General features: G+C 42.9%; 1 protein-coding gene across 1 annotated transcript in view; it reads left to right on the top strand.

The window, feature by feature from the left end:
• Positions 1-24,369, top strand: part of LOC142075064 (E3 ubiquitin-protein ligase NEDD4-like) — a 200,159-nt gene that overhangs the window by 39,029 nt on the left and 136,761 nt on the right. Inside the window, exon 2 of the mRNA XM_075136066.1 lies at positions 4,119-4,192. Coding sequence (XP_074992167.1) covers positions 4,119-4,192 — 74 coding nt within the window. The remainder of the gene's footprint in view (positions 1-4,118; positions 4,193-24,369) is intronic.

Raw genomic sequence — 24,369 nt, 5'->3', positions numbered from 1 at the left:
AAGACCTTTAAGATCATTGAGTCCAACCGTTAACCTAACACTGCCAAGTCCACCACTAAACCATGTCCCTAAGTGCCACGTCTACACGTCTTTTAAATACCTCCAGGGATGGTGACTCAACCACTTCCCTGGGCAGCCTGTTCCAATGCTTGACAACCCTTTCGGTGAAGAAATTTTTCCTACTATCCAATATAAACCTCCCCTGGCGCAACTTGAGCCCATTTCGTCTCATCCTAATATCTTTTATCTATATCTCTGCATAGCAGTACTGGCTTTTAAGCAGCTGCCTCCATCTATCCTTCTTCTCTGGCTGTCCATTTTTTCCTCCCCTTATCTTCAGTTTTGTTGGCGTGCCATTTGTGGGCTCCACTGGCTCAAGGTGTTGACCTAGGCTCAGAAAAACCTCGGTGGGAATGGAATAAATGGGAGGGGAGAGATGTTTAAGTTGTCACTTTCCACTGAAAGAAATGTATGCGTAAACATGTCCTTAATCTCAACAAGCGTAAGCGCTGCTTAACTAAAGATTAGCTCAGGCTCAAAGCTGCAAAGGGATCACTTTATTTAGGGTTTAGATCGTGGGTCTTCTCACTCATAATTTTTCTACATTTAGTGATCTTGTCTTGGCTACTGTCTGTCGTCGTGCCCTGGGTTTACAAGAAAAACAAACCAAAATCCTAATTTTCTTTTCTTGTACAGTCTTTTCCGAGAAGGGTGGGTGGAAACGTGTGTCAGGTAACTGATGCTCTGTGTTTCAAGTTTCTCGCTGTGCCTAGCCAAGCAATCCTTTATCTGATTTTTTGGTGGACAGTGAGGTGAGATTACCTCTCTATTGCTGTGAAAATTTAACTCCTTTATCTTAGACACAGCGTGCTTGGAGATAAATGAAGAAATTGGGATGCAAGGAGCAAGCGTAAGAATATAAAAAATGTGGGTTTTTTCTGCCCTTCAGTCTTGCTGTTCCCCCCAGGCAGTGTTCCCAGCTAAGGAAGTGGAGATCAGAGGAATACAAGTTCGAGGTGTCAGCCTGCGCGGCCTGGAAAGCTGGGAGCTGCTGCTGGTTCCCACTACTACCCGTGGTGATGCTTGAGCAAGCTTAATTTGGGAACCCTTCATCTATGTCATTTGAGGTTTTTGTAGTCGCATGAGCTGGTGTCATGGTTTAACCCCACCTGGCAACTGAGCCCCACCCAGCCGCTCGCTCACTCCCCCCCAGTGGGATGGGGGAGAGAATCAGAAGGGTAAAAGTGAGAAAACTCGTGGGCTGAGATAAAGGCAGTTTAACAGGTAAAGCAAAAGCCATGCACGCAAGCAAAGCAAACCAAGGAATCCATTCACTGCTTCCCATCGGCAGGCAGGGGTTCAGCCATCTCCAGGACAGCAGGGCTCCATCACGCATAACGGTGACTTGGGAAGACAAACGCCATCACGCTGAACGTCCTTCCCTCCTCCTTCTTCCCACAGCCTTATATGCTGAGCATGACATCATATGGTATGGAATAGCCCATTGGCCAGCTGGGCCAGCCCTCCTGGCCATGCTCCCTCCCAGCCCCCCGCACATCTGGCAGGGCATGGGAAGGTGAAAAGTCCTTGACGAGTGTAGACATTACCTAGCAACAACCAAAACATCAGTGTGTCGTCAACATTATTCTCACACTACATCCAAAACGCAGCACTACACAGTTAATAGGAAGAAAATCAACTCCATCCCAGCCAAAACCAGGAGAGCTGGAATATTCTTTTTTTATGCTTTTTATGCATATGTGTGCACATGAATATACTTGTGTTGTTACGCTGCTTTTGTGAATGCTTTTAGACAAAATGATACAGGTAAGAAAAGTTCAGTGCATTACAAAAGAATTATTTTACAGACAAGCTGTCTGAACAGCTACTCGTATGGTTCAGAGTACTATTATAAAGTGTCATGTTCTGCAGAAGAATTTTCCATCATCCAAAATTCACCTTGCTCCTTGTATACAGTAGATGTTATCGAAGTAAGTGTCTTGCTGACTGAAGGAAAAATTTTGAGGGTAGATAGGTGAGGCTTTGTTACTAATTGAGGTGGTTTAATTATTTTTTAAAATATTACATATATTTCATGCATATGAAAATTTGAACAAACATTTGCAAAAGCACTGTTTCTGCTTGGTAAAATGGAATATTTAGCAGGGGCTGAGAGCCTGCATGCAGGGAGGGAGCAGGGTCTACCTTCTGGTGTACTTAAAGTATGAAGTGAAACTTCAAGCATGTTTTTGAGAGTCTATCTATTTAGATAGTCAGGAACATCATCTTTTGTGTCTTGCAGAACCTGAATTAGGGATCCTCCAGTAGTTAGACTTCCTCCTGCTCTGTGATTTTTTTTTTTTTTCCTTTCCCCCCAGGTAATACGCAGAGGTGATTTTAGTGTAGAAATAAGATGCCACTCCAGCAAAGTTTATGTTGGACTTTGTGGGAGGAAATCTGAGTAGCATTGATAACATACTAACTGTCTGAAATCCCTCTTTTTGTCACTCTACTTAGTATTACAACTTCTTATCCTCCAGTTCTCCTTCAGTAAGGTCAGAATTTCTGACTTTTTTTTTTTCTATGCTGTCTTCTCTTAATGAAGGAATTTTCTTGATTGCAATTTGCAAGTTCATTGTCTTTTGTCTATTAAAACCGCACTAGAAGACCAGGCATGTTGTGTTGACATTAACAGATTGAAAAAAGTTAACATATGAAAAAAAATTTCAATATCCACTAACATAACACCGTTGAATTGTTCTTTTTCACATACTGTTTTGTTCACCCTCTCTGCTAAGCTTTAGGCTCTTTTGGGAAGGAATCCTGTTTCCTTGATTAGAAACTACTTTGAACAGTGTTAAGTGCTGCTGGAAAGAATACCAACAAACAAATTTTCAGAAAGGATTTAAATCCTCAAGCTTTTGTTTTAATGCAGCACAATTACTACGGCAGGATGTGTGTCAGGATGAAACTCGCCCTGCAGACGAGTTCAATGAGACTTTTGTTTTTCTTTCTCTGAAGTGATCTGTTTCTGACTCCTTCCAGAGGAATGATATTAGACTGGACAGGTATGGGTTTGCTTCTGGGGTGTTTCTGACCTTCGTAATAATCTCAGAAATCTCAGATACAGCTAACAAATCTGTGTCTTGCTTTTAGCTATCTAAAGCAAATAGAGTAGGTGTAATATGGTCATGCCAGGATAAACCTGTGGGAAATGTTATTGTTTTCTGAACAAGCTTCAAGGAACGGAGTCTCAAATTACCGTAATTGAATCTTGTATCTTGCAGTGCTGGAAGGCTTATCAGAGGAGAAAAAGGTGTAACTGATACGGGTGACTGCAGAACCTCTTTCTGTAGGATCCCTTCCAGATTTAATTTTGATGGCCTCTTTGTGTAGCTAAAATAAACAGGTCAAACGGGGGGGGGGGGGGAAGTAAAAAATACTGTTTTATACCAATGTTCTTCAGGAACTTAACGTAATGAAGTGATAAACTGAGCACCAGGTTGGTGTCCTAGTAATATGCATCTTCAGAAATTGGCATGTGTCGTTGAGACTTGTTTTTGAGTTATGTATATACCAAGATAGTGAGACAGGTTTAAACAATGTAATTTTAAGGATTTATTTTTAATCTTGCACCCTTTTTTTAAACCATAGGCATCTCTCTGACCAAGAGGTATTAGCATGATTGGACAAAAATGTTATGAATATTTTCCTTGTGTTTGAACAGATCGCTTCAGAGTCTAAGCAGAATGAATTTCTGTGGAGTATGGATCATTTAGGATTTGAAATGGCCCTGCTCAGCAAATTGTCTTCTACTTTTATTACTATTATTATCACTATGATGTTATTACTGTTATCTACTCTTATTCTGCCTTTATTTAACTCTTAACAGCTCTGACTGGAGTTGGATGCTTTTCATGTTTGGATTCAGGCTATTCTTTAGCAGATTAAAGTGTATACCTCCTTCGAAGAGGTTTTTCTTTTCAAAATCCTACCTAGGAAAGACTCCTGCTATCTGAAGGCCAAGAGTTCATTCACAGCTTAACCTCTCGTGAACTGTTGATCTTCAAAATGAATTACAGAATGAACATTAAACCCATTTTCTTTTTTATTAACAGGAGGAGTCTCGTATCCTCAGGGTAAAGGTGGTTTCTGGCATTGATCTAGCGAAAAAAGACATCTTCGGAGCCAGGTAGGTGTTCTGCATTGACTATTTTATGCATTTAAACAGAATAAACTTAGCAGAGCAAGGACGCTTTATAATTGATTGTTCATAAACATGAGACATCCTATTACTTGATTACAGCCAGTGCAAATTATGGACTGTGTGTTGGCAAGAAAGCCATTAATCACAGCAGTGGCTGTTCATGCCCTCTCCCACCACAGGAAGCCGTTACCGAGTTCACCGTCTGCCTTAGCTCTGTGAGCGTGTGAGGAGCAGCTCAAACTTTGGCAGTATTTGGCAATACTTAAAATGACTCCCACCTATTTCCCCATATGCCCCACATAATGCAAGAAAGACCAAAAGCCAGCCAAAAGACCAGTAGAGTCTTATTTTGAGGAAGCTCTACTTTCCCTGCTGGCTTTCACTACCAGTCTTTGAGGGGCCAGGCATTGAAGTCTGACTGTAGCCAGAGTGTGGGTTTTCTCGGTCTCGGACATATCCAGGTGCCAGTTCCTAAGGATGGTACCTTAGAATCATAGAATATCTCAGGTTGGAAGGGACCCATAAGGATCACTGAGTCCACCTTTTAGAGAGAAAGGCAATAAAAGTTTTTTCCTCTGTTCAGCCTATGCTACGAGAAGGCTAGCAGTAAGTACTGACGTAGAAAAGAGTTCAGTGAACTGTGCTGACTTAGTGCTTTTCTGTTAGGCTATGGCAAGCCCAGGTTTTAATTCCAGTTGAGCCTTGAACCACCTTGAGTTTTAAATTGGGGACTTGAGAGGCAGAAGGGAAGTTTTTGGAGTGCCTAAGGCAGTCTTCATATGCTTGCTTCCCTGTTCATCAGTGTATTAAAAGATGGGGTGAACAGACCATAGTTTGCATGGTCTTTGGACAAAATAAAAATTGTCAAACAAGAAAACTGGTTTTAAATGGTCTAATGGAAAGATACAGATACAGTCACTTTGTATGTTGTCAAGTCTTTTGTTTTGAAAGAATTAGTCACAGGTGTAGGAATAGCTTTTCTCCAAGTCTAGGCTTGCTGTGCAATGACTGAAAGAATCAAATCAGGTAGTAATTGGGGGAGAAGCTGGTTCTGAAGCCAAAACAAGCAGAAAACACTGGTTTTTTTTTTTCCCAAAGGTTAATTCAGGTTTGACACTCTTGCTATCTCCAGCCTAAGTGCGAGGAAATTCTTTACTGCAAATGCTCTAATCTACTTGGAAGTTTTTATCAGTTTGGAATTAGTGGTATCCAATTTAGCTGTTATTGAAATGACTAATTTCTTAACGTATAAATGAGCCTCCCTGTGGATTTTCCTGTATTTCTTTAATGATGCTTACAAATTGTTCATTAGCTTGCATATCTAGCTTGAAACTACATGAAAGCAGCAATTAAAAGTTTAATCAACTTTAATTTTTTTTGTGAAATTTGCAACAAACGTTCCTTTGGTAGCTGTGTGCAGAATATGGTAAGACAAAGCTTTTTTATTTTCTTTCCCCAAATTTGCTATTTTGAAGAACAGCTTTTGATGCTGACCATAAGCAGCAAAAGAAGCAGCTCATGCGTAGATGTAGTCGGACACGTAGTGCTTGCTGAGGAGATCCAAGGTAGTACTGTTAATCGTGTCGCTGGGTCGCACTGTAGGAGTACTACTGCTTGCTCACAACATTAGCATCTACCTCATAGGCTCCTGCAGTGGGCGTTGGGATGCTGCGGTACCAAAATAAAAGAGAGGAGGAGCAAATTCTAGAGAAAAGATGGGACTAAGGCACAGAGAAAACAAGATTTCTATTGCAAATATGAACCCTAGAATTGCCATATTTATGTGCTAACTTTGCTTTTTCTGGATCTCGTTTAATTTGGCCTTTTCATATGATTACAGATTTTTTGGTTTACTTGATATATTTAATTGGCTGCATTTTGTTTCTGCATTATTTCCAGAGCTTCAGATTTTACCACTTCTTTTGAAAAAAGCAAAGCTAGTTGTTGGAATATTGAATCTGCTCATTAAGAGGAACTTTATATAAATGTTGAAGTGCTGTGGCAAATTCACAGAAGTAATCTGAGACAAGCGGGAATCTTTCTAGTGTTCATTTGAGTCGTTAAGGATACATTGGAAACTTTACAGCTGAATCTCCGGCATTGTCGTATCTCCTTCAGCCACACTTCTCGTAGAACTTTTGTAAATATTTAAGATGTCGTGTTCAAAAGAACTCCTAAGATTTGCTTAGGAATTGATAAATTGTAAAAATACCTTTTGTCTTTTAAAATGCATAAAGTTAAAACCAAGTGAAATTTGAACTGAGTTCTATTGATGTGGCCCTTAAATATTTAAGTAAATTGGTCTCAAGTCAGTAAGATTTCCATAAAACCAGAGAGTTAAAAACATATTCCCAACTTATGTTTTTAACTTTGTTTTAAACAGTTCTTTAGTAAAAGCTGAGACTAACAGCATCATGTATTATAAACTTAGTGAAATGCTTGTATTGCTGTGTTGGCAAGCTTTCAGAAAGTTCTCTTTTTTTGGCTAAAGTTCCAATTTAATTTTTCTGTTTGTTTTAGGGGCCTCGCATACCTTGCTGAGATACTAACATTTCGTGCTGCTTGAATCTTAAGTGTGATTTAAGTTGCTACAGGTGGTATCATTCTAACATAGCTGTGTAATAACTGTCCCATTAACAGCTCTGTTGAGGATCAGTACGGAGTAGGTGATTAAATTCTCATTTGGGGCGACGGAGGAGAAACATGTAATGTTTGACCTAAGCAAGAGGATAAGGAAAATTTACGGGCGTTAGAACTGTACACATAGTTTTTTACTGTGTAGCGTATGTTCAGGATCCCTAAAAAATAGCGGTAACTAGTCCTGTCTGTGTGTATTTTCTTCTCCTGGTGTGGATGTAGACCGTGACATTCTGTTGTTTCCCTCTCTCCCATAAATAATTTCCATGAGATCGTGAACTCTTTCAAGTTGACTGGTGATATGGTGTAACTTCCCGCACACAGCCGCAGGCTGGTGTCTGATGTGAGAGTGATTTGAATCTGTAAGTGCGGTGGGTGCGGGCTGCTAGGCGGTGCGTGGTAACTGAGACCGTTGTCAGCAGCGGTGGCAAAGGATGAAATAACCCAGTGGGCCGTGCTGAGGATCATCTTGGTAGGTGCAGAACGCCCCTGGGATCAGTAGTGCTGCTGGGGGAAGGAGGAACTGCTGAATTCTGCACTTCCACTCCTGAACATCCTCTCCGTACTTGTGACAGAAGGTGTCTCTCGCAGCAGCTGGCGGTCTCTTAAATCTTCCCGCTTCCCTCATTCCTCTTCTTATCTGCACTGGTTGGAGACTGCCTGCCCCAAAACTCCCTTTCCTGCCCTTGGGAGGCGAGTACCCAAGTGTCCTCCCGGAGCCTCCCAGCCCCGCGGGAAGGCGGGCAGGAGACTGCGGGCGGTGGGGTCGGGGCTGAATTTCCCTGGGCGCCCGCGCCGCCTGCCCGGCTGCAAGGGAGAAGGTCTCTTCCCTCTGCCGAGGGGACGCGCGGGTGGAGCAGCAGCCCAGCGCTGCGGCGTCTTGCCGGGCGACTGTCCCTCCTGCAGGAAGGCGGCGGGGAGATGCCACTGCGGCTGCGGGTGCGGGTCAGCAAGGACGACGCGAGGGGGGGGGCAAAGGAGCGAAGCTCTGAGGCAGCTCCGCACGATGAGTGGGCTCTGTCTTTGGAACTGTGCAGATAAATAGGCCTTGCTTTGAAAAATAAACACTTGAGAACAGAGGAACATGCCTTGTGATTCATCCCGGTGTAGATTTGGACAGGGTTGACTTGCGGGGTTGCATTGTGTGTTTGCCGCTGTCACAGCAAAGAGAAAAGAAGGCGTCGGCACCCAAAGGCACAACAGCGCGGTCTGAGGATTTTAACACACTCGTGGTATCCCGCACGCTACGAAACATTAGGATTTCTGCATGTCGTTCCTAACCGGCGCTTCTGGATTCTGGACAAATACATGGGGTTTTTGTCTCTCTTCAGAAATTAAATCAAGTGTTGAGGACAAATTCCTGATCTTTGTAACGTCCTTTTTGTGAGAAGGAAGGTCAAGTGACTGCTAAATATTTTAGATAGTTGCACGCTTTAGAATGAGTTAATCTAAAGTCATTTGGAAGGATGTTAGAATTGCAAAGTTACGGCCCCGGCAGCTGATGTGCCTCTTCATGGTGGAGTCATGCAGGGCTTAATGCTGGGGCAGAATAGTAAGTTACCCTGTAACTGTGAAAGATTAACTACGAGGCATACATTGTGTTTTGCATCTCAGTGGGTTTTCCTTGCCGTTTTTAATCAACTTTACCATTACAAAACACTGCCTGTAGGCTTGCAGAGTTTGAAAGCCATTTCTTGCCTGATTAAATCCAAGGAAAGTCTCTTACCAGTGTAGAGCACTAGAGAATCTAGTATTTTTCTTCTGAAGACTGTAACAACAAAGAAAACTCAATGCTTTTGATTTTGCTTTTTTGAAGTTCTTTTCGATTTATGGAATCATTTCGATTGTAACTAATGATATGTAAGAGTTCAGGAATTTATAGAACTACGATTACAGTGACACAAAGTATACTAGAATATAGAATGAAATAGTAGCTATGAGCAACCCGAGGTGATGGTTAAACGTCATGAATTTCATCTACATCGTTTTAGTTGAGGTGGACGTTAAGTGGCTAGTCGGTGTAGATAAAAGTGGTTTTTTATAACCTGTTTTATGTTTTGCCCTGTAAAATTACAAGTCTTTGATACATACTGATGACTAATAGTATTGCAAACTGGAATTTTGTGAATTTAGTATTAGCTTTGCATGCTTAACTCTGAAAGACACGTTACAATGTTGTTGCTGTCTCGTGCATTGGCATATGTTTAACACCTGACATATAGGGTATTATAATACATACATTATTATTTTACATTTATTTCCTTTTGATTCCCTCTCAATTTCTTAAAGGTAGTGCCTTAATGAATTCAGCTAGTATTTGTATTCTTGTATGTAATCAAGTAATGCAAATTATAATGTAATTAATCTTAGTCATGTAACATACTACAGTTATTATTATTTATTACTATTTTGGTTTTACTCACACATTAGGAACGATGCTATGAGTATCATGATGACTGAGGCTGTACTGTGCAAGTCACTGCACGCAAATGCAGTTACTGCCTAGAGAACCTTGGAATATAAAATGAAATTTCCTCTCCTGAATATCTTTACATATTACTGAAATCTAAGTAGAAGTACTTCTCCAGTGACTTGGTCTATTTGCTGAGCACGGTCTGCCTCAGTGGACCAGTTTATATCTTTCCCTGAAGGTACGTCCAGTGTGGACTGGGGTTTTTGATTGGTTTTTTCCCACTTTTAAAAAGTATAAATAAGTAAAATACAGCAGTTCTGAAGTAGCACTAGGTTGGCTGTTGGGTTATTTGGCACAGTGGTGACTCGCTTCTTATAAATAGTTTCTGCATATACACCCAAATGCTCTCACAAGTAATAAAGGCGAATGCATATGTATAAATGAGAAGAAAACATCTTCTGTTTATTACTGGTTGTGTGAAATAAGACACTGTGGATGTTCTTATTTAAACTAACATTTTTGGAAAGAAAGAAAGGATTGTGTGTATACTGCAAATGGGTATATCTGATCGAATTTCTAAGTTGCTGCTTTTGCCTTCTAAATCGTGAAGTAAGTGGAAATTGTGACTGTCTGCAAGGTAAAGTGCTTTTCGGTTAAAATTACGGATGTTTTTCATTAACAGGTAGCTACAGTTCCAATGACATGATAGCTTATTATGGGTTGCCTGTGGGTTTATTGCATTTACCTGCTCTTTTCTGAAAAGCCTGCAGCCTGAAAGGCGCAGACAAGATGCGAGCCCCTTTTCTGTTCTGATTTCCTGTGTCCAAGATCAGCGATTTAGCGGTAGTGGTGTGAGTGCTAGGTCACGCAGGCTCCAGGCATCTGGTGGTATTTTAAATCATACTGTGTACCCCTGGTGAGCACAAGGCTACTTGAAATGTGGCTGAATTCTTTAATTCATATTTGTATTGACAGTATTCTGTTACTCTGGATTGGCAATGGAAGGAGAGCACATGTGACACTGAATATGCCTTGCAGATGACAAAGGTAGCAAATGTTTACCTTTTAGCTATTCTTTTAAGTCCACTAGCACTATTTCTAGTCCAATTCGAGTTAGGGTATATCCCGTTTTAACTGATGGAAAAATTCCATACCCCCTAGTGAATGTGCTACCTTGGACCTGGGTTTTAAAAACAGCCTGTTCTCCTTCTCGTACCGATACCTCCTTTGTCAGGCGCAGAGAGGTTGATTGAAGTGAGTGTCTCTGAAAAATGAACCAAACGATTTTTTAAAACAGTCCGGCTCATGGCGAGCTGGCTCCGCAGCGTGGCCGGCGCTGCCGGGGGAGCAGGTCGTCCCTCTGCTGGCTCTGCAGCAGGCAGCGCAGCCGGGAAGGGGCTTTATCCCTAACTTCTGCTTCCTTCAAAATTACTGGCTGGATGTAAAAACAGGCACAACTCAAACTCTTTAATTATTTTTTGTGGTGGATTTTGACATCAGCCATTAGTCAAAAATGTTATATTGGCTAGATTCGTAGAAGTAATTTTTGGTGAAGTGTTTCAGTAGTGCAAAATGGCATATATGCCAGAGTGCAAATACTGCATATACCCCGCCCCAGGGAGTTCCTGGAGGTGGAGCAAAGCTAGAGAGTTCTGTATTGCAAACCTCTCAAATGACTGAATTCCACAAAGCCACTTGACTAGATGGCAGTTGCTCAAGTAGGATAGAGTTCATACTGTGTTTCTTTTTCCTTCTTCTCGTTGGAAAAAAAGTATAGAAAACCACTTTTCTGATGGTTTAAGGCTTTGAGAAATGGAATTTTCAAAGCTGTACAAACCTTCCACTTCTTGAGTTTTGTGCAATGCTGTTGATCAATAAAAGTGTTTAGTCTTACCCAGAGAGTAGTACGCTTGCTCTCTACCTCTGCTTTGTGCACACCATCGATATTTAATTTTCTCATTTGCCATGCATTTGCTATGTTTTGAGGGAGCACCGGGCAATCCAAGTTGAATTTCACTAGAAAATCATGATGTGGTATGGTACTTCAACAAAAATAAGAATCAAATAAGACTTTTTATTCTTGTGAACTTGAGTGAGTGCTCTAGTAGGCATTGGGATGAAACCGTGACAAGTTCCTATCACCACTGTCTTTACTTTTTTTAAAATTATGAATGATTCAACACATGGCTATTAGTTATAGTATTGCATTGGAGAGGGAAAGTTTGCTGGCAGTATATTCTAAATGACAGCTCAATTTGCAGTGAAAAAATGGAAGTTTTTCTAGTATAGTAGAAATGAACATGTTATTTACAGAGTAGGGGGAAGGGAAAGAAACCGATTGAGAGCTTCATTAAATCTAAACCAAGCTGTACTTTGGAAGGCAAAGGAGTAAAAAAAAAAAAAGTTCAGAGGCTGACAGTAAAATTCTAGTTGGGGAGGATGTCCAGAAGAAAGCAGTATCTTTGACAAGGTAGCATCTGCACTACTTAACTTCAGGTAGCACACACAGCTTGTGCTTTACCTATTAAATTAGTATGCTCAAATAAAAACTACAAGGCAATCAGAGCGGCCTTGGGCAAATGATGAAATGAACTCATTCAGCGTTGTGTCTAAAGCAGGTGTGCATGCCTGCCTGGAAAGGAGGAGAAATGGACCAATGTAGGCAGAGGTGGTTGTTTTCTGAAAGCAGCCGTTGTCAGTGGTAGTACACCCTCGGTATGTGCAACACATCACCTCAGTAACTGCAAGAGCCAGAGCCGTCTCTTTCCTTCTCACTCCTACTGTGCGGTAAGTCCCCTTGTAATTTCTTGTCTCGTTAAGCATCTCCTGAGAGATTTGCAAGATATGTGCTCAAATAGTTGTGGTATCAGGTAGTCCTGGGGCAGACCCTTCGCTGTTGTTTAGCAGTTTTCCTCAAGAGGTTATCAATGAGGTGGTGAAGAAAGGTAAAGATGCTGCAGTCTGTGTATTTGCGAGAACAGGAAGCCCAAGTCCCTGTCTGACTGCTCCAGCAGCTCATTTCATCCCTGCACCGTAGTTTGACCTTACTCTGTCACTTTACCTGCCGCTGTTCGTAAGGTGACTGGGTTTACACCCTGGTCTCGCTGGTGTGACAGAAGGGGACAGCGACCCACGACCTGGTCAGAGGAGCAGTGGGCGATGGCAGAATGAGCCAGGCGCTCCAGGCACGTAATCTCAGACTACGGTCACAGAAAACGTTTTGGGCTGTATTTCAAGAAAGCATTTCAAGGGACAGCTAAACAAAGACTTATCCAAAATGTGTGACTAGTGGATAGTAGAGGGTGATGTTATCAGAAGAGATTAGAGCCTGCTCAGAAGAAATACGTTGGATAGTAGATACTTACTTATGAAACCTTTATGTTGATTTTGCCTCATACAGGTGAGTGAAATGAAGGAGTATTAGGCTGCCAAGTGTGGGCATAAGATGTATCGGTATATTCATTAAATTGGTGCAGTGGCTTTAATTTTATGCGGGGGGCTTCCCGCAGGGTGGACGCACAGTGACTCCCCATGCTGACTTTTGCTTAAAGTAAATCAAATGCAGGGTGCATGCGAGGAACCAGCTATGTCAGATCTAGTTCACTTCTGGTAGCTGGCAGCAGAGGGCACCAGAGAATTTCCTCAGCTTTTACCACGAACTGGTACTTTGATGGCTTTCGAGGAAATTAGGCTTTCACGTTTTTCACCAAAATCAGCAGGGTTGTATCCATTTATACATATTATGTTCTTCAGGATGCACTGGGTATATATTTCAGTAGCTGTAATTGGAGAAATACTGCTTATTCGAGTATGCGGTCTTGCTAATGAGTAAGAGTACTTAATAATAATTCCTAAAGTTTATAATGTCATAGTGAAAAATAATTTTCATCAGATAATTGCTCAGTAGAAAAGTTTCTGTGTACAGATACACACATTTAAAATGTTTCTCATTGTTTGAAAAAGGAAGTGCTTGTATTCAGCCACTCAGTTTTTTCTACCTGCCTGCTATCTACTATGATCTACTAGTTCACCTGAATCTAAAAGGGGCATGTGGACAAAATCTTCTAAGGAAAACCTTTTGGTCTTAAATATTTGAGGCAGAACTTCTGTCTTTTCTTCCTCTTTTACTGATCACATTAAGTCATTCAGCGGAATGGATTGAAATGATCAGCAGCTTCTACTTTTTAATTAATTTTAATTTTTCCTCCTAAGCTTAGTAATGTCTCATATCTTATAGTTGAAAGATTGTCCATATCTGACAATTTCCGAGGATGCAATGTATATTTATTTCTACTTCATTTGAACTAATCAATAGTCCCAGCATAATTGTATTGTTTCTTTTCTGATAAATGAATATAAACATTGCTACTCTGCTCAACAGTGTGAGCCTATAACTATGTTTTCATCTTGTAGTTATGGAAAGCATACAACAGCCATAGGTGGTGTTTTATTACAAAAGTCCAGCTGGCTTACCCATCGTTTGCAAGTGCGATGCTAGAACAGCTGTCTGTCAGACTCGGAGAAGCTTTCTTTTGTGAAGTTTTTCTTTCGTGTGTGAAGTATTTCTTTCTGTCCTAAATTTTCAGGCCTGGGATTGTGCATGTACATTTAAGGATGTCTGGCACTTTAGATTTCAAATGGCTTTTACTCTATTTTCAATCTTCGTTTAATGAGAATTAGTGCTTATGTTATGTTGGTGTCTCTTTCTCTTAAACCTCTGCAGATCTCCCAAATGAGTTGAACATGTTTTACTGCTCTGTCTGCTTTTCACTAAAGTGCCAGTGAAACGTCACTCCTGTAAATACAGGTATGCGTGTGTGGTCAGTACTAGTGATAACGAGTTCAAAACAGTAATTGCTGATGAGCAACATGTGTTGATGCAATTAAAGAGTGATTTTTTGTCACTTTCAAGGGGGCTGGCTCTTGCACCATCAGGTGCAAACTCGTGGCGGTTTAAGCCGACTTAAGTAGCGGCTGCTGTGGTCCTGTTTCCAGCTTGCTGTGCCCTGATGGCGTGGATCTGCTTACTCTCAGAAGGGCGAGCAGGGCTGCATGTCAGTGCAGGGAGATGGTTTGGCTGAAAATGAGCGTATGATTAAAGCTGCTTGGTAGCTCATGGATGTGGCGCATCACCTGGCTGCGATGGGGTGGACAGGAGGACCACGGCTGCCTGACGCTGGGAACCCTCCCCATCAGCTGTGTGTGGTGACTGGTGTAGTGATAGCTGTGGGTGAAAAGGCGAGCTGATCCCAGTTAATGGAGCCGGTGTCTCTTGAGGCGTTTCCTCAAACGGTCAATTCAAGACAGTCTGCGGTGCCAGGATGACTTGTCAGTGTGTCCTCATGCGTGCGGGTGCCCCTTGGTGAGGCAGCCGTTCCCGTCCCATGCCCGCTCTGGGGTGGGCTCGAAGCACGCTGCCTGCGGCGAGGGGATGAATGCCTTCTCCCCGGCTCTGGAGTCAGGAGAGCAGGACTGGGGGGGCAGCCAGCCCCTGGGGTAATGGTTTGGCGGGAGGCTGTGACTGCAGTAAAGGCATGGGAGCTGCTGAGGTGGAGGTCTGTAGAAAGCTATGGGCAGCATGAGCCATTGCAGCGTAGGCAAATGTGGGGAGAAGAAAGCAGAGAGAGGAATGCAGACACTTCCAGAAATAACTGCTTTAGCACTAGTGTTTTTTCCTGACTTCTCTGTGAGTAACTGGAGCAGGTATAATTTGGTGGTTAGTTTTTGTTCAACTTTTTTTTTTTTGGCAATTTTGCTGCTGGCCAATATCGTTTCTATTGCTGTAAGTGCTTCTGATGTGCATTAAAAGACAACAGATTCTACATGCATTTGTCATTGTCAGTGAACTAAAGAACTGAGTTGTTTCCTCCTTGCTTCCCCAAATGGAAATCGTGATGCAGGTTTAATATTTGTAGAGGATACATTTCGGTCAAGATGAGTTTATCCAGAAAGTTTCATGTACGCCAGTTACTCTTTCTGGGCATAAAAAGCAGGATATAAATGCTTCTAAGCCTGTCCTAACTTGTGAGGTCCATTTTTGAAATAATTTAAAAAATAATATCTGAAGGAGCTTGAATATAGTGGCATGCAATTTATTGTTTCATGCCTGCCAATGCTGCCCTGAGAGAAGAAAGAGCATCCACCCAGCTACCTCTGTCCACGTTTTAGGAGGTAATAAATTGTGGATTAACCCTCTAAATTCAATTTTTTGATGCAAATTTAACCAGGATGCTGTAACTACTCATTTCTCTGTTTCTGTCTCGGAAGACTCCTGGGCTGGCACCAGTGGTGTTGGGGTGCACAAGCCAGCCCTTAACTGGCGGTCTTTGCACGAGGCGGGGTTGGGGGTGTTGAGGGTAGAGCGTGCCCGTATGCAGATCGGCAGGCGTACTGGAGGTGAATGTAGCTGCCCTCTTCCGCAAAGACAAGAGCCCTGCTGAGGAACAGGTTCACTGCTCCGGGGGCCTGATAGGACCAGACTTGCTGCTGGGTCCACAAAGTGCTGTTCTGAATGAGTCTATGGACCCAGGCTGCCATGAGCCCAAGGAACCATGCTCCGTTTCATAACGTCAGTGAGCCTGCACGGTTGTTGCCTGTGTGACTGCGCAGCTGCCACTTCATCTTGCTTTAAAGCCTGTTTGGTGTCCGTCCGTGCGTCCCCCCCGGGGCAATCATGTATTATTACTCCATAAAGACGGTTCCATTACTGGGGGGAGGAGAGTGATGTGCACTCGCAGCCCGAAGCTTTGTTTTGGACACGCTGCCAAGAAACAGTCTGTCTTTCTGTATTCTTAGGGCTTCGCTATGGAATCATCGTCGGGTGAGTTAGGGACAGGGTGGCAGATGTAACTTTCGGTTCCCTTTTTTAGTAGGTTTATTAGAACTGTGAAGAGTGCAAGTGTAGCCCTTGTGACTGGGTATAACAGTCATACCTAAGGAGGGGGATGAGAAAAATCCACTGTTTCCTTTTTTCTTTTCCCTACCCTAGCTGAAGTAAAGCTGTCCTGGGTTTGATGTTGATTATGTTTCTAGGAAGCGGCAGTTCTATCGGATTACTGTTTTCTGGGCTACAGAAAACTAAGATGCTAGTGTTCTTGTTCTGAGAATTAAATAAAATAATGTCCTTGAACTGTTTTATGAATAGGTAGAAGGTAAATTAGAAGATATTTCAATAATACCTATCAGGAAACACAGTGCTAAATTTTCAGCTGTGTAGCAAAAGTAGAAGACCCTGGGTGGGTGATCAAGGTTTGGCTCTCCTTTTTTGTTCCTTACTCTTCTAAATAGTAAGAAGAGGATTGCAGTTTTGTGCTCCTTTGTAAAGAGCTTTGAAGTAGGTATATGGAAGTTCTATATATTTAGAACTCTTATTTTGTGAATAAATATATAATATTCTATTTTAATTGAAAATGAATGTGAATAAATTGATGCAGAAATAGATCAATAAATAATATAATGCAATTAAATGTAACTTTTTTTTAATCCTGTGATGGTATTAAAGTGTTGCACTATTGCTTATAGATTGTCAGAAGATAAAAACGTTATTCTGATAACATTTAATATCTTTTATCTGTACTTGTATACTTCACTGTGGAAATGAGCACAGATTTTATGCATAGCTTCCAGCATATCTGGATTTTAAGAATTTTCTTTTACTTTGAAAAGTTTTAGATCTCATTTAAAAGTTTGTTTCCCCTAACTTGTATTTTGAAATAGAAACTCAAGACCAAGGTCAGTTTTCAGGAGCTGATTCTAGTTCGATAGTACAGAGTAATCCTGTAGTTAATGGCTTCATCATTGAATAGGGTCCCTGAAAACAGGGGTGCATTTCTCTTAAAATTAGAGTTTGTAACAGTGCTGTGAGATGTTCCTCAACTCTGAGGTGCAAAATTGAGCTCTGACATGAGAGGCTGCTAAACCTTTTTGTTCAGTCTTATTAGAGAATCGCAGAACAGTTGAGGTTGGAGGAGTCTCTGGCAGTCTCTAGTGCAACCCCTGCTCGAGGAGCGTCACCCAGAACGGGTTGTGCAGGATTGCATACGGTTTGGGTTTGAGTATCGACACAGACTGAGACTCCACAGCCTCTGGGCAGCCTGTTCTAGTGTTTGACCATCCTCACAGTAAAAAACGAGATTTTTTGTGTTCAGATGGAATTTCAGGTGTTTCAGTTTGTCCCCACTGTCTCTTGTCCTCTCTCAGGGCAACACTGAGAAGAATCCGGCTCCCTCATCTTTATCCCTTCCCTTCCCAGGTATTTATACAGATGGATAAGGTCCCCCCCGAGCCTTCTCTTCTCCAGGTGAACAGTCCCAGGTCTCTCTCTGTCCTTGTATGAGGGAGTCCCTTAATCATCTTTGTGGCCCTTTATTGGACTCTCTCCAGTACGTCCATGTCTCTCTTGTACTGGAGAGCCCAGCACTGGACACAGTACTTTAGATGTGGCCTCACCAGTGCTGAGCAGAGAAGAAGGATCACCTCCCTCAACTTGCTGGCAACGCTCTGCCTAATGCAGCCCAGGGTACCATTAGCCGCCTTTGTGGCAAGGGCACGTTGCTGGCTCGTGGTCAGCTTGGTGTCCACCAGGACCCCCAGGTCCTTTTCTTCATGAGTTCTTTGAGCAGGTAGAGTAGTCAGAGGTATTGCTATAGGGACTGTAAGTTTGATTGTGTTACAGCTGGCTTAGCGTGACAGGGCTTCATTCTCCTTTTTCTGCCTCGTAGTTTGGATGCTCAGTCACCTATTTCTCTACCCAATGCCATTATTAACACAGCAAACTGTGACTTTTAACATGCTGTGTTGCATGTGAATGTTTCATAAATTTATGCAAATTTTATGAATAGCTACAGAGAGTAGAAACAAAATGAAGAACGGGGCTTATTCAGGAGTCCTGTATTTGAGAGATAATGTTGACCTATGTGACCAGAGTTGGAAAACTAACCATTTTAAAAGATCACTTCTTAATTTTAGCAGTTAGTTGTATGTCTGAGGACATGTGTAAATATTTACTGAGTGGGACACTATAGAGTGATATGAAACTGTCTTGTGGGGAAATCGCTTGTCTTAGCCCTACACTTCACTGTCTTCCCTGGTACCTTCTTTGACAGAAGGAGCAGTTTGACAAGATGGAAAGCGTGATGGTGAATCTCATCAAAACCTCATTGCAACAATGAGTAATAGCACACAAGAACAAAACTGAACTCCCCCTCTCAGCGGTTTTTGATTACTGTTCTTGAAGCTAAGAATTCTTAGGTAATTCATGTCTGCAGCCTCCCTTTGCCTATTTGAAAGCAGCTGCCTTCTCTTTTACAGATGTAGCTGCAGAGCTTTGACAGGCAACCACTAACCCCTGTACACACAAGCTTTTCTTAACTCCATCTTAATAAAGATATTCTTATGACAAATAACCATCTTTGTAACGAAGAACTTCATCTTGGGTGATGACTCATGGCAAATTTCCTATCATCTCTAAAATAAGAAAGAGTTTTCTTGGCTTGATTTGTTTTTTCCTCCTGTTCTGGCATACAAAATGTTGCTGTTAAGTGTGCTTCTGTTACTCAAGGTGATATTTCTGTTCCTAAAGGTGCCTTGTGCGTTTCAAGATTTCACTTAGTTCATCGTGTAACTGCCTTCCGAATGCAGCCGTGGAGAATGGGTATTTTGAGTGCGGTTAGTGTGACACCAGCTGAAGAGGTTCACCTTTCCTGGCTTTACTTCTGCTCCCCCGCGGCCACTCGGGCGGACCTGCCAGCCCACTGCCTGAGCGTGGCCGCCACCCGACCGGTCGCAGTCGGAGGGCTGGCTTTGCTGAAGCCTGCCGCTCCTGTCGGGGTAGCGCAGGCTGCTCGGCCGGACAGGAGCCGGGACGGGAGAGGACCTGTACGCGGGGCAGGTGGGGGGGTGCTGGAGGGTAGCTGCTCCCAGCTGGGACGTGATGGAAACCGACTGGGACAGGCTGTGGGTGGGATCTCTTCAGTCGCAGCTGGAGGAAGACATTTGATGGAAGCCTTGCCTTTTCTGAACATCTAAAGCATGGTCCTAATGGCTCCTCTAATGGCACGAGTTCACTTAACCCTGTAAATTTTATACGTGTTTTTTGGATGTGATTGCAGTAAGGGTGAATACTTAGTACCTAAAATCCTGTTGTGAGATGGAGAGGAAACGGATTTTCACGAATAGGGGTTTGTAAGTGCTGTCTTCAGGAGATGAACCTGAAGGGCCTGCTCCAGTCTCCTGTAACGCGCTGGTTCTGAGCAAGATGGTGGTGAGAAGTGAAAATGTGCCTCCACCCTGCGGCTCTCCACCTCGGAAACAACCGAAGTCTCTGCCCGCTCTCGCCCCGCTCACCGCGGGCCCCAGACGTGCCGGCCCATGCCCCTTCCTTCACTGACTTCTTGTTGGGCCACGTGCTGAGCCAGTTTAGTTCACTAACCCAGCAGAAAGCAGTCCGCCTTCTTTTTGGGTGGCAAATGGGGGACAAGACCATTTTTTATTGAGTTTAGTAGGCTGAGTCAGCTCCTGATGTTGTCTGACGAGTGTCAGAGCTGACGCAAAGTATAGTTCATACCTGTATGGCTTGGAGTACAGAAACAGCTTACATCCGCCTGCAAAAGCGGCATTAATATAGTTATAAAATGCTGTGGAATACTAAGTACTCTTCACAAACTGGATTTTAAGTGTGTGGGCATGTTGGGTGTCCACGTCCAGGTGCTGGCAGTGGCGCTGCAGGGACCTCTGTGAGGGGAGCCTGGGGCTGCCCCGTGCCAGACAGGGCCGGTTCCGGCCGGTTCTGCAGCCGCCCCAGCGCAGGGCACCGCTGAGCCTGTCAGCGACGCCGGAGGCACCTCTGGAAAAGCGTACTTAAGGAAGGGCGCAGACCCCGGGCGGGCAGAGGGAGTGAGGGAGAAAGTGGGAGAAACAGCCCTGCAAACATCGAGGTCGGAGAAGCAGCACAGAAAATTACTGTATGAGGGTTTGGTTTGGTTTGGTTTCATTTTTCTTTCTAGTGTCTTGGATAGCTAATCGTAAAATGTGGAAAAATGCCAGCCCTTGGTTTCCATGGGTGTTTGGAGGGCAGGATTAATGCTTGTGAAATAGTCCAATATCCTGCAAATCGGAGCCTGAGAAAAGTCTATGAGGAAATTAATCATTCAGTCTTCAGAACAAGGCTAAACACTGAACAAAGTAAACTGGGATGAAATAAAAACGAGGGCACACGTCGAGTGCAAAGGTGCAGAAGTTGCGGCTGTGGGAAGCAAAAGCATGTCTGACCGTGTATTCGCAGGTTCACAGTGCCTGCACACGAAGGCTGCACGGGCAGTTCGGCCCTTTTTGAACTGCTTTGTGAACGTAACAACGCGTTTAATACAGTTTTTGATGCATTTTTATAATAAAAGGCAAAGAGTTGTGGTTAAAACGGGAGGTCTCGGGGGCTCTGGTTTGCCAGAAGCGGTTGCGTGTGGATGTGGTAGGAGCAGCGGTGGTCTGGGGCGTCCCGCCTGGCAGAGCTCCTGGCCGCGGGGCCTTGCAGTGTGGCTGCCAGGTGCCATGCAAGGCAGCTGCAGACTCAATCAGTCACTCATTTGGGTAAGGAATTTCTTGTTTATATTGATAGCGTCAGTTACCGGGTGCCGGATGCCATCAGAGCCTGTACTGTGTTCAGTTTAGGCCTTGCACCGTGCTGGAAACGCGGCTTCGCGTAGAGGGTTGGAGTCAGCTGCTGTCTGCTGAGGCTGGAGGGGGGCTGTGGAAAGCGAGGCGGGTCCGAGGTGTGGGTCTCAGAAAAGGACAGTCCTAATCGAGATGTTGCTGGGCTGGGTTATGCTTATTTTCACTGGCGTGGTGGTCAGTATTGTACTCTCAGTTGTTTAGTAGTAATTCCTTTTTAATTGACTTACTGTGGCACCCACAAATGTTGGTTTATGGGAACTTTTGGCAACTTATGGCCCCTGTCCACCCTAGATGTAGAAAGGCAATTTAATTAAACTGCAGTCTCGGAAACTATCTTGTGGATAGCAAATGCATGCTGTCTTGAAGCTGCACCCATGTTTGCACCAGGAGATTAAAAAAAAAAATCTTTCTTCAGATCAGGAATAAGTTCTGTTCAAAAGTGTAAGTCTCCTGCATTTCTGGGAGAAAGCCCTTAGGAAGGGGCTGCTCAGATACGAGTTCAGACTTACCTCATACAGTTGGGTGAAGAGTAATGTTCTTAGGAGTAATAAATGAAATTTTGTTTCTGGGCAATAAACCCATGATATGCATCTCCTTTTCTAGCGGATGGAGAATTTTAGATAGCTGTGTTGCCACATCCTTCAATAGCATTGGTTAAAGACTGGCTTGCCAAGGGGAGTGGCTAAGAGAGCACACTGACCCTGGAGAGGACAACTTTTTCAATTTTCACATAGGAAAGAAAATAATGAAATCGGGTATTTCAAGGAGAAACAATGGAGATAGACATTTACCTATCAGCCCAGGAGGGTGCGGAGCCGGTGGGGGGGAACCAGGCTGATTGAATAATGTTCGTGTTGTCTAACAGTTTTGGCCTTCTACCTACTAATGACTTTAAAGGTTTGTGGCTTTTAATAGTGCACGTGCCATTTAGACGTTTATGTGGCTGATGTGAATGGGGTTGGCCAGCACCAGCGAAGGATCTGGCTGCACGTCATTGCCTAACCTGTAGGATGTTGGTGACTGCTCCTCATTGGAAACAATAGAGGCCAGTTGCCTTCTATGAGGTGTTTGCATAACTTGCATTTTTCATTCAATTCTTGACACAGTAATGGCTGGAGAATTTAATTCATAAACCCAACCTTTGTTGCCAAGTTCCCTTCCTGTTGTAGAGGTCAATGGTTCAAGTCTCTTAATGGTAGTGCTTTTGCACAGAACTTGCTATCTTCTGTACTTGGGATAAATAGCAAGAAACTTTTCCTCCTGCTGCTTTCCTTAAAATTTAAACATAATAGAAATGTCAGTCATTTATTTTGTGAATTTTTAGTTTATGTCTCCACCTATGTCCTCTGTGGCTGTTAAAAGTCAAGATTTAAAAGATGATGTTATGTGTTGTACAGTGTAAATCATTAATTCTTCATCCTTTGCTGTATTCTTCTGTCACTTGTCCTAGTATTCAGCACGCTACACTTGATCATCTGTAACTTACTAGTAATTTGTCTCCATTGATTGTCTTGAATGTTTTATCTTATTTCACACGCTAATGATTCAGCTTACACCATGCTCCTGTAGAATAATAGTGTTTTGTTTAACACCATGGTGTGTCCAGTCTGATTAACAGTTTCAGCACTGTTTGTCTTTTCATTAAGACTATCCTACACAGAGGACCATGCTGTGGAAGGAAGAGAATTGCTTTTTTTTTGTTTTGTTTTCTTAACCGAAAATATATTTGGTGCATCAGCTGGGAGTGGGCTGAAGGGGAGAGTAATGGATTAGTGTAAGGACAGAGGATCTGCGAGAGCACTGTTCATTGTTGTTGTGTAAATTCACTTGTATTAAGGCTGGCTGTTCGGTGCTGGGAGTGTCCCCATAAATGAGGCAGCAGGAGGACTCGCCATAGTGATGGCATGATGCGGATGACAAAGAACAGGCGTTAGTAGCTGTTCTGATACACCAGACACAGCCCCAAAGAGCTGAAGATACTGAGGTGAGGGTGGAAGTTGCTGAACAGTGTTTTAGTTCCTTTATTTTGCCTATGTTTTGCGCTTGACTCAATTCTATACAAACTTTTTGTGGCTGGTTATGACAAGATGTCACTGTCTCAAGTTGGTACTTTTAAAATACACATTTCTGGTTAGAAATTTACATAGAATTCTGAGACAATCAGTATGTGGGGTTTTTTCTGAAAAAGCTGAAGATCCAGTCTTTAGGTATTGGAAATAGGGGTAACGTCACTGGCTTTAGTGATATGTTTGCTTTCATCAACTGACACTTCTTCAGTTTATTTTGTTAACACCGAGGGTAACAGAATGTGGAATACCATTGCTTCTTTTGCAGGGTATTTGCTGTTGCACTTGGCATGATGTATGTGGTTTCAGAGAGAGAATTTAAAGACTTAAGTGTTTTAGCTGTCCCCGTGGAAGTTAGAGTTATTTGGGATCTGCCATGTAAACTTCTAATGATAAATTGTATTAGGTGAGGAGGTCTTCCTTTACCTGTTTCATGTGACTTTATCATCCATAAGAATTACAGTTTTGCAAAGGTAGATAGTCTCTCTTGCATAAATATTGGGCCTCTCTCTTTTTGGAAGTCAGTAGAACTCATCAGCTTCTGTCGCTTTTAAGGTAGATGTTCATAGCACTCTCAGCTGTCCTGGAAAGCACTAGTCGGGACGTGAGCTCAAGCACAGCATGTTGCTTGTCCCGTAGGTCTGTTCTAGCCGTATGCTTTATGGTAGCTCAGCTGCCTGTAAATCTCTGAGCCTTGTGAGTACAGATGCTTTTAGGAAGAAAGCTGGCAAATGTGTCTGTCCAGTAGTAACCGCGTGACAACACTTTGCACTTTGAGACGTTATAGGATATGAGGCAATCCATATTGCTTTTACTTTCTGGTCTGGTTACTGTTTCCCGTTCCCACTAACGCACAATGTGCTTTGGGGTGTTTGTAAAATGGCTTTCTTCAGTAGCAAACTTCATGTTGTTTCCATCTGCACAAAACAAAAGACGTTCTCTCAGAAAGACATAAATGAGGCTCACCAACAGCAGCTGTGTGCTGCACTGAAATCAGACTGGTAGAAGTAGCATCCGTGGAATAAGTGATTTTCAGTGTCATGTTTTCTTCTTTTTTGTTTCTTAGTGCTCTTTAACCTATGATATTGTTTCCCAGACTGTGGGGTGGGTCTGAATGGTGCTGAAAAAGAGGAGGAATCACCATGAAACTTGTTTGCTCTTGGTAAAGACTTCATGTAGGAAGGGGATGAAATAGCTAGAAAAATAACCCTTCCTCCCTGCCTGTGAGGGTATTCTGTGTGTTGCAGAATAAGGAACACTGAATATATTTAGATGAAAGATAGCCAGCTCCTTATTTTGCACTGAAAACCTCATACTTCGCAGACTGTCCTGAATTAAATTTCCTTTTAAGTCTGAATTCAGGATTTTTTAATCTGAGG

Source organism: Calonectris borealis, chromosome W (assembly GCF_964195595.1).
Source record: "Calonectris borealis chromosome W, bCalBor7.hap1.2, whole genome shotgun sequence".
In the NCBI taxonomy this organism is placed as follows: Eukaryota; Metazoa; Chordata; class Aves; order Procellariiformes; family Procellariidae; genus Calonectris; species Calonectris borealis.
The sequence above is the reverse complement of the archived record's forward strand: the minus strand, read 5'-3'. Positions and strand labels throughout refer to the sequence as shown.